Source organism: Coptis chinensis, chromosome 7, assembly GCF_015680905.1.
Source record: "Coptis chinensis isolate HL-2020 chromosome 7, ASM1568090v1, whole genome shotgun sequence".
In the NCBI taxonomy this organism is placed as follows: Eukaryota; Viridiplantae; Streptophyta; class Magnoliopsida; order Ranunculales; family Ranunculaceae; genus Coptis; species Coptis chinensis.
The window spans coordinates 84,511,085-84,528,925 of NC_141462.1; the positions used below are offsets into that span (position 1 = coordinate 84,511,085).

At 39.7% G+C, this 17,841-nt stretch overlaps 1 protein-coding gene and 1 pseudogene across 1 annotated transcript; both read left to right on the forward strand.

The window, feature by feature from the left end:
• On the forward strand, positions 1 to 393 carry LOC147489502 (uncharacterized). The gene has a single exon (XM_086574658.1). It carries the CDS (start codon positions 1 to 3, stop codon positions 391 to 393), a length of 393 nt encoding a protein of 130 aa, XP_086430784.1.
• Positions 394 to 16,091: 15,698 nt separating this feature from the next.
• On the forward strand, positions 16,092 to 16,186 carry LOC147489503 (small nucleolar RNA R71; annotated as a pseudogene).
• Positions 16,187 to 17,841: the final 1,655 nt, after the last annotated feature.

Here is a 17,841-nt window from a genome sequence, read left to right on the forward strand (position 1 = left end):
ATGGCAGGATGGGGCATAGTTCTAAGGGACTACAAAGGAGATTTCTTGGGGGCAGCAGCAGGGGGGTTAGGTATTGCAACTAACTACATGACAGAAACTGTAGCAGTTGTTGAAGGTATTCAGAGAGCCTTGGAATTGGACTGGAAATACATTTGGGTTGAATCAGATTCTTCCTCAGTGGTTAAAGCTTTTCAAGAGGACACAGTACATTGGAAAGTTAGAGCTAAATTGAGGCAGCTGAAGGAGAAAGCCACATGGATTAATGTCACTACAACATGGCGAGAAACTAACTTAGGAGCGGACAGTTGTTCGAGGCATGGAGCAGCATTACAAAGGGGGGAAAGTAAATGGTGGGGCACAAGGCCCCCTTTCATGAGAAACCTGGAGAACTAGTTCACTACCTACTTTCGTTTCTCTTATTAATTTTGGGCTGTAATAGGTGGGTACACATATGATGATACTCACACTAGGCAACTTTTACTCTACTTTTTCTTTTTCTTTGTAACTTTCATTTTATTCTCTTAATCAATTACCTTTTAGCGAAAAAATATATACATGGTATTAAGATAAGGAAATATCATCTTCTCCATACCCCCTCTCTCATTTGTTATTCGTTGCCAATAATTGCCCGAAGTTTGACCCACACCTACAATCCCTTATTCTCCAATTGTTAGTCAATTTTCACAAAGTTTCACATCTTCACTAATGGTGAAATTCAATAGGCGGTTTCTTTTTTTTTTCCATTGGCGGGTGTTGGAGAAATTTTATCTTGAGGTAGAGAATCCATTGACTAGAAAAAAAAAAGCTTGGGAGAGAATTATAATGGAAAATAATAGAAACAAAAGTGACCAGTGTGTATGCACTTGAAATTCGAAAAAAATTATTTTTTGCCCGTTATAGCAAGAACGTCACTGGGAGTGACGTTTGAGTTCAAATTTGAATGGGACGTCACTTGAAGTAACGTTTAAGTTGCAACGGTTGAAACTTCACTCCAAGTGACATCCGAAAATTATTTCACTCAGACGTCAGTTCGAGTGTCGCCTGGGATTTTTATTAACTAATAGCGAGAGGGGGAATTCCCCACCCTCTCTATCAGCTAATACACTATTACCTACGGTATAGCACCCCCATTGGAGAGAGTTTATTTATATTTGGGGTGTAAAATTTTCACTCTATACGGTTTACACCCCCCATTGGAGATGCCCTTAATGGACATTAGATGGTACTAAGGACCCAGGAATACTATAATATGGGGAATCTTGACCTAGTTATGGTATCTGTTGCTAAACCTAGATCTACTGATGCACACTCTGGTCCTCAACCCTCTTCTTTGGAAGTTGAGGCCTTTAACTCTTCTCGACTCTTACATACACCACTCTAGTTCTCCAGTTTCTAATGATTCTCTCCCCTCTCATGATAAAGCAAATCAATCCAACAATGCTAATTATAGAACAAGGTAGAAATACAAAGTTCTTTCACACTTCCATTATATTGATAAGTGCTCAAAAAGTGCTATTTAACCCTCGATTATGCCTCTTGTTTAGCCATCTTAGTGGACTAATAGTGTTTGTAAGTTACGTTTTATGATTCTACAGGTCAAAGAGAGAGTTTTGTGGAATATTAGAGAAAATGGGGTAAAACGTAGCAATTCGGAGCATTAAGGATCACATGGGAAGCCCATGGATAATCATGGAGAAGGCCAAGGAATTGGAGCTATTAAAGATGCGACTTGGACTTATTTTAAAGCCTATTTGGAATCCCAAGGCCAAAGGATTCATTGCTTGAACCAAATCCCGCAAAAGTGGATAGAAGGATAGAGCAGAAGAGACAAAATAGGCTTACGCATCTGGACGCATGGATCGTGCGTCCAAACGCATTGCTTGCGTCTGAGACGCATGAATCGACACTGTAGCCAATTCCTTCTCAGTTTTGGAGACAAAGTTAGACTTTAAAAGAAGTCTATTTGTATTAGGAAACAAATGGCGGTTTGGAATGCTTCTAGAGCTCATTGTAACCTCTATAAATAGAGGACCTAAATGCCTCATTTAATTTGCCAATTCACTTATACTCTTGTCTCCAGAACTTGAGGCAGAGAGAGATTAATAATAAAATATCAGTTTTAACTAGCTGAGTCTTAATAAATTAGTCTTTCTAGTCTTATGTTCTTCGACTCTTCTTCTTCTCGTTCTTTGTGTTCTTCCTTCTTTATGGAAGGCTAATCTTCTCTTTCAAGGGAGGAGATGAAGCCAGTGCTTAAGGTTTAATGATTCTTCTGGTTCATGGTGTTCTTCAATCAGGTTAGTTCTTTATGTTTTTAGTTATTAGTTCCATTGCCCACACCAGGGGATAGAAGTATAGAATAGGGTTATGTTTTCCAATATTAATATCATGCTAGTATTCTTTACTTTTCTTCTAGTAGTATAGTTCTTTAGAGTTAGGGAAGTATTCTTTGTGTTGCCTTAGAAGGGGTAGCTCAGGGAGTGGCTACCTAGGGAAAGTATTCTTTGTGTTTGCCTTAAGTGGTGATTCATTGAATGGCCGCTCTATTAGGAAGTACTCCTTGATGCTGCTCTCGACAATACATTGAATGGCTGCCCGAGCTTACATAAAAGGAAAGAAGATATTAATAGCATAAACATAGGAACAACCTTAAGTAGAGTTAATTGTTAACGATGTTTCGTCCAAGAGGGTATCGACACTCGCTCGATTGCCTAATTGTAGTCTACTTGTAAGAACAATCATGAAGCAGAAGGTCATAGATTAAAAGTATTGGTGGATTCTAATCTCTTGAATTCCCTCTCTTATAAATTCTCAATAGTTTAGTTAATTTGGTTTAGTTTAGCATTAGAATCTAAAATATCTACAGTCATAGTTTTTAATCCCTTAAACCCCTTTTCCAGTCCTGTCCTTCACATAACATACACTTAAAAGTGGAATGATACCCTACTCATCCTTTACTTATTAAGGGATAATTAGGTTTTGATACGCTTCTATTTTGTTCAACGACCATACACCATCTACATACACAAAAAGAGGCAAGGTCAAATGGCACTGCTGCCGGTTTAAGTTGTTTATGTTTAACGTTTTCTTTCAAGATTAGAATTTTGGATCTTGAGATAATTTTAGCCGCATCATCCATCCTTTTAAGAAAGAAAGAAGCTTGAATAACATCTCGAATACAAGATCTACCATCCAGATTAGTCGAATCTTCATTCTTTTTATTTCATTCTTAGTATAGCTGCATCGTAGTTTATTTTTATTGCTTTCTTAGTATAGTTGCATCATAGTTTAGTTTTATTGCTTTCTAGTATAATTACATTTAGGACTTTTTCAATAATTGAAGTTGTAAGCCAACACAGCGAAACATCAAACTCAAGTGTTTCTTGTCTGAATCTTGACAAATAGACTATCGTCTGTGGGCAGTGGCACTTAAGCAATCCAAGTGATTCACCATAACCCTAGAAGAGACAGCTTTAGACAACGGGCGAGTTACTAGCTGCAAAGCCCAACCCAGTTGAAGGAAAGTAGTTTTAGATTTTAGTATAATTTAGAATAATTGCATACTATTCAAGCATAGTAGGATAGTTTTTCGTCATTTTCATAGCATTTTCTAGTGTATGCCCCGTCGTCCATATCATCGTCCAGTAAGAACACAACAGTGGACCAGGTTTAACAACCGACTCACAAGAATACTAGACGAGATTGATACAATGGCCGCACGCAATGATGGAGGTGTTTTGGACACCAATAATCTTGAAGCTATCCCACCCATACAAGCACAACAGAGGAAGAAGCTGAGTGATTTCTATTCACCAATCATTGGAGACCCACCAAACAGTATTATTTTTCCAGAGATAGAAGCTAACCAGTTTGAACTTAAAGCATCAGTAATCTCTAGGCTTCCAAAGTTCAATGGTTCAGACAATGTTCAGCCTTATGTTCACATGAACAAATTTATATTAGTCCTCAGAACTTTCAAGAACCAGAATATCAGGGATAAGAGTATCAAGTTAATTCTTTTTCCATTCTCACTCGAAGGTAAAGCATCCAAATGGTTAACTGCACAGCTGATTAATTCAATAAACAACTGGGAGAAGTTGAGAACAAAGTTTATGAACAAGTTCTACCCACCCAGAAGACAGATGCCATGCAGCAAGCCATCAGCAATTTCAAAGGGAAGGTGACTGAAGAATATCATCAAAGCTGGGAGAAATTCAATAATCTGCTAGTCTCATGTCCACATCATGGTTATGATAAGAGCACACTGGCTCATTTTTTCTTTCGATGACTTTCTACTATGAACAAGCAGATGATGCAGTCAATGCATTAAGGTAAGTTTACATCATTGGATGGAGAGGAAGCCTACAACTTTCTCGAGAATTTAGCTGAAGACACTCAACAATGGAGTACTAGCAACGAGGACGTAGCTAGAGTGGAGGGGGTGCCAAAGTAATTTGGCAACCAAATTCAAGAAGACCCAAATCAAGCAATGCTATCAATTATGGCAATCCTATCAACAGGACTTGAAACTCTGAACAAGAAGTTTGATCAGTTCTCCATGAATCCTCCAAAAGAAAACAATTTCCAAGCTAAACCTCAGCCATCCAAGCCTTGTTATGCCATTTGTGAGCTATGTTCTGATGAAGGTCACACTACTGAAGAGTGTTCGTACTATTTGGATACTAATGCAGAGGCATGTAGTATCAACTCTTTAGGAAGAAATAACCAGTTCAATCAAGGACGTAATTATTGGAAGCCACAAAATACAAATCGAGGAATTTTCCTCCGTGATTCCAAAATCACCAAATCGGTTCGAATAACCAATGTCGGTTCCAAAACCGCCAAAGAACCATACAAAAATCAACGGTCATACCGAATCAGCAATACCAAGCCAACACAAACAAGAGTTAGTACCATATCTTATGAGTGGATATATTGCCCCTACGCCTCGAAAGAAGCAAAGCGGTTATCCCACATCCGGAAGAAGTTATCACCACCATTGTCAATGAGCTGAAACATAAAATCAAAGAACCCGTGGTTGGAGAGTAACTTTAGTGTCATTCAAGGCCGATAGGCAAATCGCTGCCGCCTTGACGAAAAAGATCGAAAGGAGCATTACCAAGCCAGCCGAGCCAACCGAAAGGAAGAGGTGTCCCGCGGTGGTTAACCCGAGATTACTCGGTCCGAATGAGCAAGTTAATACCGCCACCACTGAGGGTCGCAAGAAAGTTGATAACAAGATTGTCCATGAACCAGGAAAAGATTTTGCGGAGCCTATGGTAACTTATGTCCCCACCATCCCACCCAGTTCTAACATTCCAGATATATCTAGTGTTGTGCCACCTGCTGAAGAAACTATTGCAAAAGTAGTTGAAGGAACTACTGTGGACGTAAGTAAGAAGAAGCCATCACGAGTGACTCCACCTGTCACTCCACTATCTGTTACCAAGCCAACCGAAGCTGAACGAAGAGAACCGATATTGAAGAATCCGCCATCACCGTTTCCTTCGAAACTAGTGAATACCAGGAAGGATGACCAGTACAAGGAGATTTACGATGTATTTCAGAATTTGCATATTAATATCCCATTTCTGACCGTCATCAAGCAAGTTCCCTCATATGCCAAGTTCGTGAAAGATCTAGTGAAGAAGAAGACCAACATTCCGAAAGAAGCTTTTCTCGCTCAAAGATGTTTATCGTACCTACATAATCTATCAGTTGTGAACTGAAAGATCCTGGACTTCCAACTGTTACATGCAGAATCGGAGATTCTTTGGAGGAGCAAGCTTTATTAGATTTGGGTGCCAGTGTAAATCTTCTACCATATTTTGTCTACGAGAAGTTAGGCTTGAAGGATCTTAAACCGACTAATGTTACTTTACAGTTAGCAGATAGATCAGTGAAAATACCTAGAGGAATCATTTAAAGACGTCATAGTCAAAATCGAAGATTTCTATTATCTGGTTGATTTCATAGTACTCAACACAGAATCTACATCTGGTAGGCAGATACCAATCATTCTAGGCAGACCATTCTTGGCCACTGCAAATGCACTCATCAACTGTCGAAATGGTAATATGACGTTATCCTTTGGTAATATGAAAGTTGAGACTGATAAAAGTAAAATGAATAGTTTACCTACGAAATGAACGATGAACTCAAAACGTAAGTAAACTAAAACTATCTTAAGTGCCTATATTTTTATCAAAGATTCAACTCTCAAGTCTATGAGATATAGTGGAGTAGAGTGATTCGTTCCACTCTTAGTCCTTCAGCATGCTATGTTCTCAAGTGTAAGTACTCTAAACTTAAAGTCTAATGAGAGATTTACTTAAAAAGGCAACTAGACTACGATGCAACTACCCACCTAAATGCAACTAGTCGACGATGGGAATAACTAAGGGAATGCTACGTTGATTCTATGATAAGGAGTTAGGGGGATTGATTCCACCTTAACTCGACTTAATCCTATTAACGACATTAATCGTCGTATCCGAATTGAATCGCCAGCGCAACAATTGGTTCTTCCTAATCCCTAATTATACATGGCATTCCTACCAATTCATAACTAGCATGTGAACGATTAAACCCATTCTCATGGTGAACTAATCGTTTCTAGAGTGGAAAGGAAATTACGACGAATCTACGATATTCGGAATCAAGCTTTCATCAAGGCTTCTCAACCCCCTCTAATGGAGGTTTAGCCGAGAATCATTACGCAATCATTTTCGATTACATTTAAACTAAACATGATATAAAGAATTGAAATTTACTTAATTAAACAATAATGAAATTTAATTTAATGACTCAAATGAAATAAAGACAAGAATTGAAATTAGATCTAGGAATGGAAATGACAAAATCGAAATTGATAAAAATACTACTTTATTGATCTAATCAAAATGAAGAACAAGATTCAAAGGTTTAATCTAATACAATAATTGAAATGGAACTAAACTTAATTAATCTACATGAAAAAACTAGATCTAGAATTCATTAATGGAGGCTACTAATCTAATCTATTTCTAGGTCTAACTATCTACCATTAACTATCTACCATTAACAAAGAGCTAAGCTTTTGTTTTTATACATGCAGATCCAAAAATCGTGCATGGGCTTGGAGCCATGTTTTGGGCCAGAGAATCAGGCCCAAAACCCAATTCTTTCAGTCCAAAAAGGCCTCTTCAGCTGCAGTTTCCTTCAACAGACTTTCCGTCCACTTCTGCTCCTCTGATTGGGTCAAGGCTTAAACCATTGGAAATCTCTTTCCGAGCCGGTCGTTTTGACATAAGGTAGGCCCCATTCCGAGGTCTGAGTCCAAACATATGTCCTTCGAAGTTCTCACGACTTTGTGTCTTTGCTTCGCCCAGCGTCGACTTTTCAGCTTTTGACCGGGCTTTTAGAAAGGCTTTGTCTTCTCAAAACTTGGCCTTTAATCACGGAACTCCTTAGTAACCGACCTTTGCTCCTTTATCTCGCTAAAGTGGCACATTTCTGCACATAATAGACTTTGAAGCCCGAAATGCATAAAACACGAATCGTGTTAACTCTTAATTATTACTCACATAATTGGTCTAAAACTATGACTGTTAAAGGGTTAAAACTACAGTTTTGGGCTCTTATTAAACCACACCCAAACAGCATTTTGCTTGTCCTCAAGCAAAGATGAGAAATTAACATAAGTGACCAAAAATGGAGTTCTATCTACTTCTTCGTTTACCGAGCGACATTGCATTGACCATATGCAACAAGGCCTTAAACCACTAGGAATTCCTAGTAGACGAAGTTATAGCCTCGTGAGAGTTTTCCATGAAGGTACTCACAAACTTCATCTATACTACAACGACTAAGAAATAAAACTATTGTTTCCTTATTCATGCTCCAAACTATTTATATATCTCACTAGCTATGAACAAGAATAACCAAGTCAAAACCTAAGCTAATATATGCATAATAATCAATCATCTATAATAAACATATATACAATGAGTAATACTATGAAATGTCTAGCGTGTCCGTTTCAAACTCTTCGAATAAGCGCCCCAAGTAGGTTCTCACAATAATAGTCAAGATACAACACACTGATTTTTCCACTCAAGTTTAGCTACTCTACTCTAGTGCTAGGCACACACTTTACCTTACAATCTCAATGACAACAAGGAAGCCGGAGTCGATCAAATACATCTGCCACTTACTATCACACTAGCCTATTCCTAATTGAGCTAGAGGTCTTTTATTAGGTGTTCGCGGGGATTAGGAGATGGTTTAAGAAGGAAGGAAATGGATATTCAAAAGGACAAGTCCGAGATAATAGAGTCTTCATATTATGTAACTAGAGAAAACCTTGTTATTTACTTTTGCTTCTACACTTTGTTTCCATCCTTAGCCATATATTTTTTTTTTTTTTTTTTTTTTTTTTTGACTTTAGCTTTTGATTCTATTTTTTTGGAGTTTTTATTTTATTTCTATTTTTATTTTTCTTTTTCTTGGATGGAAACTTCTTTTCTTTATTTTCTGAAGCAATTAACTAACTTTTGTTTACACAGGTTTTTCTCTTCTTCTTTCTTCCTCATTCTATTCTCAGACTTATTCTAAATTGGGTAGGTTGAATTTTTTTTTTTTTTTATTTTGTTTTTGTTTTTGTAACAGGGTAAAGGGATTATGGTTTATGAAAGGCTAAAGAAAGGCTCGAGGGGCTTAATTAGCGGAAATAATTCATAGGTTTGAATTTTTGGCTATATCGATCCAAAAAGGGCCTAAATTCTCGCTAGGATATGGCATAGGGGATCAGCAAGTTGACGGTGTGATTTCTCTATCCGGATTTTACTTCTCCCTTGTGTCATTTCTCAAATGTTTCGCTCATATAAGGCTTTAGGCTATATTCTCACAGGATTTGTAGAATAAGTACTCTAGCCTAGATTTCAAAAACTTACTGCTAACAATCATAGATACTCATGTAATATATTTATAGATAGATGCAAATATTATTACCTACATATTAACCTAAGTTTCTAACAATTATTCTAATGCAACATCTACGTGAGACTTCTAGATTGTTAACAGCATGGAGAAAGAAACAATACCAATATTCCTAAGTGTATAGCATAACTTATTTATTTATATTTTTGAATTTTTTAAAATTTTAACTAGAGAACAAATGCATATTAACTCTATCTATATCCTAACAGATGCCTTAATTACACGTGTTTCTATGCCCCCCCCCCCCCCAAACAAGAAGCATGCTTTGTCCTCAAAGCATTTAAATAAAGAGGGTAGGAAAAATACCATTGAAGCACGTGAAATTCAGAACATCTCAGAAAACAAGGTTAGAACGCATCTAATATAGGAAATAAAACCCGACACAACTCTATACGAAGTTCTACCCATTATGGGGTTAACAAGAATGAAATTGCTTGGGACATAAGCACACTAACTAGAATGAAAACTTACCTTATCCCCCGCGATTACTCATCATCTTACTCATCCTCTTCTTCCATAAAGAAGTGAGGTTCCTTTATGCCCTGCCATGCCATGATAATTTGCCGGGCTTCCCGCCATTTATCATCTATTATTGCTAACCTATTAAGAGCCACTTGGTCCGACGGGTGTAAGGTGCAACCAGGATGAGGTTGTATCCTCCACCCTTGCCAAGTCATTGCACGAAAAGATCGAATAATACTATTGGTGGGTCGCGATTAATGTCGCCACCATAATCCAATCCGCGGAAGCGTGTACAAAAAAGAAAGAAACATAGCATAATACGAGAAACTAGAACGGGCATAAGAAGGTACTTATGCCTCATGCTATGGGATCGAAGCTAAACTAGACATCAAGGTTCGGGAAGGTCATGACACATACGTCCCGTGGCTAAAGCAAGGAAGACGCTGCAAGTGGCATCATTCACGTAAGAAAAATGCCATTCCCTAAAATGTTTAGCATGATCCAAAACATAACAGTTCCTATATTCATGGACAGGCTACCAAAGGCGACGTTATATTCCCCTTGGTCCTCAATATGGAAAATGCCCGCCATACCACTCATGCAAAACTTCGTAAGTGTAGACATACATATTATCGACCCATAGCACCATGGGTCTTGTATTTCAAATGCGGGCATAGCCACCCAAGAACAAATGCTAGCAAGAACCCGTAATTTCCATTGGTTCATTATCAATGTTGATGGAGAACACTTGTTCTCCATCCGGTCTTTCAAAGAAAATGCGCTATCGTAAAAATAAGATGCTAGAGTTGGAGAATAAAGTGCATCCGGTCTTACCATAAGCCGCTCCCACCAACGAATGTGATCGCCAAAAACCAAGCACCATAAGTAGTGCTTTGGAACAAATCTTTGAAAGACTGTTCCGTATCAATGTTGGAGATGTCATCTCAAAATTACGCTTTGGAATAGCTGCGAATGATCCGGATACTACGCTGAAAAAAACCGGAAATTTTCTGGTCCACGGAAGTCGTATGCCGAAAAGCGCTCGATATAGGGCGGTCGCTCCTCGAAGAAATTGAAATTTCCAGTGTTTGGCGCTGGTCGTCGCTTCAGCTTGGGAGCGGCCTCGACAAAAAAACTCAGAAAAATATCAGAGCCGAAAGTGCGCGCTTCGGAGTTGCGTAAACTTCGGAAAATGAGCCAAACGAGGGAATCGCGGGAGTGAAAGGTGAGTGATGGAGTTTAGGTGTAGTGTGAGTTGTGAGGATAGATTGTATCAAGTTTATATAGGTTTAAAGTTGCTAAAATGGATCGGGAAGTTGCCAAAACTAATTACGGCAGTTTCCAGAAATCCTAAAATTTCCAAACCCGAAAACGGAAACAACTCATATCCTTGATTCTAATTCAAACCCAGTATCTTTTAGGTTGATTTTATGATAGAATGTACCTATTTAATATAGATTTCATCCTACAATGATACTCAATCATAGATATGCCTAAACGGCCATATTTTCACCTTGACTCCTCAATAAATTCTAACACGAGGGTTATATAAAAATCATGCTGGAATAGATAAAACCACCCCCAAACAAGTTGGGAAGGTGGGGTCAATATTAAACAACCACGCATAATGAAAATGATCCATTATATTAAAAATAATTCATGCGGAGTACATTTCACTACAAAATTCAACTTACGGAAATAAACTTACATAAAAATAAATGACAGTAATGAAACTACAAATGAAACATAAAACATCAAACTATACTATCCCTAGCTACTCCGAATCGGTGGCGGAGGAACATGCTCCGAGATCGCTCCCCGAAGCTCTCAAGAGCTAGCACCATTCGCCCTTCGGGCGACGACGCCGTGCTGGATGGTATGTCCTCGTAAGGAGAGTCCCCGCGAGGTGGGAATCGTGGTCGATCTCGCCCCGAATCGGCGCCGAAGCTTCTAGCTCGGCGCTCATCTGTTCCCACCTCTCATCCTCTCTCTGGGTACGGAGCTCAAAGTTGTGATGCATCGTTGCCTGTCGAGTCCGGAGGTCTTCACAGATAGTGTTAAGCGAACGCATGCCTCGATGGATCACAGCCATGCGTTCTGCATCTGTCTAGAACCTCTCCAAGGCATCCGCGTCAAAACAGGTCAAGTCCTCCTCATCCTCGGAGGCATCCTGATTTCCCCCAGCCTCCTCGGCATTCTCAGCTCCTCCATCCTCTTCTTCTTCTTCTCTATCCTCAGCCAATCTCCAAACCCGTTGGACACACTCCTTATAGATGCGAGGGTTACGGTGGAGAGTTATGTATGTCCGATCAGTCGCCTGAGCTGCTCTCAACTTGAGCATGATCTTTGTTATCAACACAGGGAGAGGGGCAACAGACCTCCCTACTCCCCTAATCATGCTCAGTAAAAACTCTAAGATGCAGAAGTCATACTTCCGCTCCTGGAGTATCCATAAGATATGGAGGCAGTTCGGGCCGATATCGCTGACCTTCCCCTTCCCCTGGACATTCCGACCAATCCACTGGGCTGTAGCCAGCTGGTTGGTCCTAAGGGAAGCCTGTCGAACACAATGCGATCTTGCATTGTAGTCCCCTCCAATAACTGTCTCGTGCATCAATGGTTCTACCCCATTATGCTGGGACTCCTGCATGGTGACATCCAGATAGATTCTAGGCGGAATGCCTAGAATCTCAGCCAACAACCCAGTCGTCACTTCCTTCCGCCTCTTCGCTACTACAACAAAAATCCTAGTCCCTTCCAACTCCCTCAGATCATAGAACCGCTTTGACTAAGTCCTCGTGGTAATAGGCTTCAGTCGAAAGTACCACAAGCTATTCCAGCCTCGACCGATCATCTCGCCACCGTAAAAACGGCGCCGTGGTCGGGCGGTAAAATCTTGTTCCGCAAAATTCGCATTGTTGAGCCATTGGAAGTTTGGAATGTAGTGGGGGTTTAAATGTGATGTAGTGGTGGGATTTTAATCGACCGGTTGAAGCAACAGTGGTGGTGGTGGAGTGGTGGTGCAGCAGCACCAAAATTTTGAATTTTTGGTGGTTTTTAGTGATGTAAATCGGTGGGAGTGGTGGTCGGTGGTGTTTGGAGTCGATTTGGGTTGGGATTTGATTTTGGGCGTGGGTTAATTCTCGTTTTCTTTTTATTTTGATTTTGTTTTTTTTTTAGGTTTTTGGAGCTTGGCATTAATGGCGGAATGGAGAAGAAGATCGCGAGTGCTGCTAAAGGTAAGGGCGCGGTCGCGCTGTAGGTGGGCGCGGGTTGGGCCCAAGCCCAAAATAGAAATTTGTGATTTTTTTCGATTTTTCGCGAAACTTCAAATCAAAATTGCCGCTTCGTTACCGGTCCGATTTTTGCGAATTAGATATGGAAATGATCAGGAGAGAATTTCCAATCCAATGATCCATAAAACACTCTATTCCGATCGTGGATGACATATAAGATAGTGGAAAACGCCTCGAAGTGCGTGCATGATGTACGTTATGCGAACAATTGAACTCTAAATTCATGGATTATGTCAACCCAAATTGTAATATAATAAAACGGCCTAAGCAACTCTAATGGGACATAAATATTTAGTACGGAAACACGAACATCCCACCCCCAAACAAATTTTTACAACAAAGCTTAGAAAAGTTGTTTTTAGCAGTGGGTCTTTTAAAGTCAGATTCCCGAGACTTCCTAGGTTACTATGCTTATTCTTTAATATATATATATATATATTTTAATTTTAAAAATAAAAACAATAAACAATAAAGACATAATTCACCCCATAGAGAAACATGACTCAAAAATCCGAGAAAACATGCAAGAGTGGAAAACGTGAATTATGTTTAAACGTGGACTTAGATTCCGGTACTTACAGCCACACACTCCATAGAGAGGGCCCGATTACCTTAATGGTGCACTCACCAATATATGGAAATGAAAGGACATGCACCAAACACAAAAGTTGAGTCGTTTATAGTCAGATACTCGAGACTTGTCTAGACGTATGTATGAACATGCAGTTTATCATATATCAACAACCGAAATAATTATGGATCATTCCATAAATAAATATCCCAGAAAACATATCCAAACACAATCAAGCACTAAGATTTCCCATGACTCAACCTAGTGAAATGAAAGCGAAGTCGGATAACCCTATTATGTAACCTATCATGCACCTTATTTTTCATTTTTGAATGAGTGGGTGTTCTAGTAAATAAGGGTGGAAAAGTGAATGGTTGTGAAGAATATGGTGGATATGGATAAGTTGTAGAAAGACAAACACAAAACAATGAGGATGTGGTTTTAGCACAAAACTCATTCATTGTGTGTGTAGGGACTGTCTCAATTCTGAAAATGAAGGTGTCAAGTGGTTTGTCCTTCTGTAGTATTTGTTTACTAGGTGGATTTACAAAATTATGGAGCACGGGAGAAACAAAAGGATCGAGTGCAAACTCGAGATTCCTTTGAAAGGGCGGAAGGAGGGGAGTCGAGGTGGATGTTGTGCAAAATAGTTCTTGATAGGGTGAATCATCACCTGCTCTAAGAAACTCATCGAATTGCTCATCTAGATTAGTCATATCCACGTTACTATGATAGTCCTCTATATCTTTGAGAAAATCATCTATCTCCTCCTCATCCTTAATATGTGTATCGATTAGTGTAGGAATGGAAATGTTGGAGTCTGAACTTCCAAAGGAAAGAAATTTGGGCATATGATTATCAGAGAACGTGTTGTTGAAATAATCTCGAGCAACGCTCTCGATCATGCTAACCTCTCCATCCATAGACGAATCGGGTAACTCGTCTTTGTTTTAAAAACATTGACTTCAACGTAAAGATGGTCAAAAGACATGGACATTGAACCATCACGACAATTAATGAGCGCATTGGCGGTTGCCGTTAAAAGGACGCCTAAGATTATCGGACAGAGTCGCTAATCGACTTCTCAGATCGAGGATGACAAAATCAGCCGGATAGTAAAATCCTGAATTTTTACCGAACATTTTCGACGACACCCTTAGGATACTTAATAGACCGATCAGCTAATTGCCACGCCATTTTAGTGGGTTGCATCTCGCCTAAACCTATTTGTCTATACAAATAAAACGGAGTAAGTTTACACTAGCCCCCAAGTCTAATAACGCTGTCGTCGTCAGATAGGAATCTCCTAAGGTGCATTAGATGGGGATCTACCGAGTGGTCCTTGTACTTAACAATTCCATTATGTTCGGGATAGAGTTGGGGAATTGTTCGTTAAAAGGCGCCTTTTGGTATATTGGTCTTACGCCTAGTAGTACACAATTCCTTAAGAAACTTAGCATGGTGTGGTAGCTTTTTTATAGCTCGAGGAAAGGAAGGTTTATAGTTAGGTTCTTAAAACATCCCTAATCTCCTCGTAATTTGTATCCCTAGTTAACATGGCTAATTTTTTGTGGAAACGGTGGTTTCGTCTATATTTAGCAATGGTATTACCCGGGTGTTTAACCGTGGCTTCTGTTTCTTAGGTTTTGTTGTAACTGGTACCTCTACAAAGGTAGGCTCTTCAGTTTCTATTTTGGTATCTAGTAATATAGCAGGTGTAGGGGCTACTGGTGTGGTAACTATAGGCATAGTTACTTTGTTATCAACCACTCTACCAGAACGGAGAGTGGTGATGGCCTTTTGCTCACCTACATTTTCATATTCACTACTAGTATTATCGGTTACCTCAAAGGCTGTATTTGTTGTTTTAGGATTAGGTATTTCGTTACTTGGAAACACACCTTTGGGTTGGGCTTTATCTTGAGCCAACTGTTTGGTTAAATTATTAACGGATTGTAGAAATTTGTTGGTTAGATTGAGCCATGGTTTGGAAAAATTTTTGGCTCACTTGTATGAAGGTGTCAAGACGATCCAGTTGTGTGGGTGTAGTAGTCACGCGGGTGGTGTGGATCGAACTATTTCACGGAATTATTTATGGGTGGATTTTGGTAGTTATTATTTACCGAACGATACCTCTATTAGCATTATAATTAATATAACTACTTTGACCTTGTGCTTGACCTTGTCGAGGTTGCACTTGGTTGTTATAATTATTAAAATTCCCCGACCCTCGCCCTTGTCGTGAGTGGGGCTTGATTAAAGCCGTCGCGTGAGCCCTAACATATTGGTTATTATACCCTTGAGGTGTGACGTTTTGGTTATTTCTCCAACCGAAGTTGGGATTTTGTCTCCAAGGGGCGTTAGGTTCACTATTAATGGAACAAGCCCGTTCATAGGCTATAGGATAGTGGGAGTCGGGATGCTTTCGGGGCTCCAAATGTAAAACTACATGGATTTGAATTTACATTCATGACGGGATTGGCTTTTGTTGTACGAAATGGCCTCTACCTTTTTGTGAGGGATTCAATTAGAGTTTTAAGCTCGGGATCTGATTTAACCTCAAACATACCTTGGTAGCCTTAACTATTGAAGAAGGACTAGCGAGGCGGGGAGTAATCGTCACTACCCCCAATTATTATTACGCTTTAGTCCGATCTTCCAAAAATTTATATGCCTCCGGGGGCTCCTTTACTTAAGAAACTACCCCCATTCATTATGTCTAGGACTTCTTTATGGTGGTGTAGAAGTCCTTTGAAAAGGCACCGAACTAACGGTCTTTCGCTAAGTTATGATGTGGACACTCTATAAGGAGATCGGTGAAACGATTCCAAGCCTCCTCAAATGTTTCATGAGGATTTTGTCGAAAAGAAATGAATCTTGGAAAGCATCTCATCCGTCTTTAGGGGTGGGTAAAATGTTCCATAAACAAACAACAAGTTTAGCCCACGAGTCCACGTAATTAGGGCGTTTGGGCGTTAACCAAGACACTTTATCGGCTAAGGTGAAAGGGAATACCCTTAATTTAAATTGTTCCGCACTAAACCGTAGGGATGGTGGAATGTTGTTAGGACTTGTTTAATCCCTACGATGTGCTGATAAGGTTTTTCATGGTCTAATCCATGAAAAACGGGTAACAAATTAAAAATATTTAGGGGGATTCGGAAATCCCCCGCTGGGTCTGCTAGAACGATGCAAGATTTGGGGCTATCACTCAAGGCTTTGTAGAAGTTAGAGAGAGGCCTTTCTTCTTCGTCGGGCATTATGTCAGGTGATGTGTGTGAAATATTAGCTAGAGGTGTAGTGGGTGGTATACTAGATAGACTTGTTTGTTGACGTTGTTGTGTAATGACGTTCGGTGTTTTTGTTCGGCCAGACCTTCATCTCATACAAGGCTAAAACCAAACTTAGCTAAACACATCAACACTCCAAACAATTCTGATATACTAGTATAAACCTCTAACAGGAGAGCGAGGTGTGGAAGAAAGGAATACCTGATTGCGTCCTTGCTTCGCTTATGAATAGCGTCTTGTTTACGCTTGTTCAGTGTATATAACAGGTTAGAACACTGAAAAATATGAAAGATCAAAGTTCGAATCAAAACTGTCGAAATTCGACAAAATTTGCTAAAGGTGTCGCGCCGCATAGAAGCGGTGGCGCTCAATGTATTTTAGAATTCCAGAGTTGAAGGGCGGGTCGCGCTCCACATGGGGGCGGGTCGCGCTCGAGGTCCAGTGAGTTAGGGCGGGTCGCGCTAAAGGAAGGAAGCCCAGCGCCGGTGTAATTTTACCCGAACTTTTCAACTCAAAATGGACAACCACAAAGATGAATCAAACAAGGGTGGGTGGGTGAAATGGGACTTTAAGAAAAGTACTAACACTACTTAAAACAATGCGAAAGTGAAACTAAGATGGCAGCGGCGCCATTTGATAAAAGTAAAATGAATAGTTTACCTACGAAATGAACGATGAACTCAAAACGTAAGTAAACTAAAACTATCTTAAGTGCCTATATTTTTATCAAAGATTCTACTCTAAAGTCTATGAGATATAGTGGAGTAGAGTGATTTGTTCCACTCTTAGTCCTTCAGCATGCTATGTTCTCAAGTGTAAGTACTCTAAACTTAAAGTCTAATGAGAGATTTACGAAAAAGGCAACTAGACTACGATGCAACTACCCACAAAATGCAACTAGTCGACGATGGGAATAACTAAGGGAATGCTACGTTGATTCTATGATAAGGAGTTAGAGGGGGATTGATTCCACCTTAACTCGACTTAATCCTATTAACGACGAATCGTCGCAGAACAATTGGTTCTTCCTAATCCCTAATTACACATGGCATTCCTACCAATTCATAACTAGCATGTGAACGATTAAACCCATTCTCATGGTGAACTAATCGTTTATAGAGTGGAAAGGAAATTACGACGAATCTACGATATTCGGAATCAAGCTTTCATCAAGGCTTCTCAACCCCCTCTAATGGAGGTTTAGCCGAGAATCATTACGCAATCATTTCCGATTACATTAAAC

Bases quoted from the DNA above. Each gene is read 5' to 3' on its own strand.
- LOC147489502 (XM_086574658.1), top strand. From the start codon at position 1: ATGGCAGGATGGGGCATAGTTCTAAGGGACTACAAAGGAGATTTCTTG.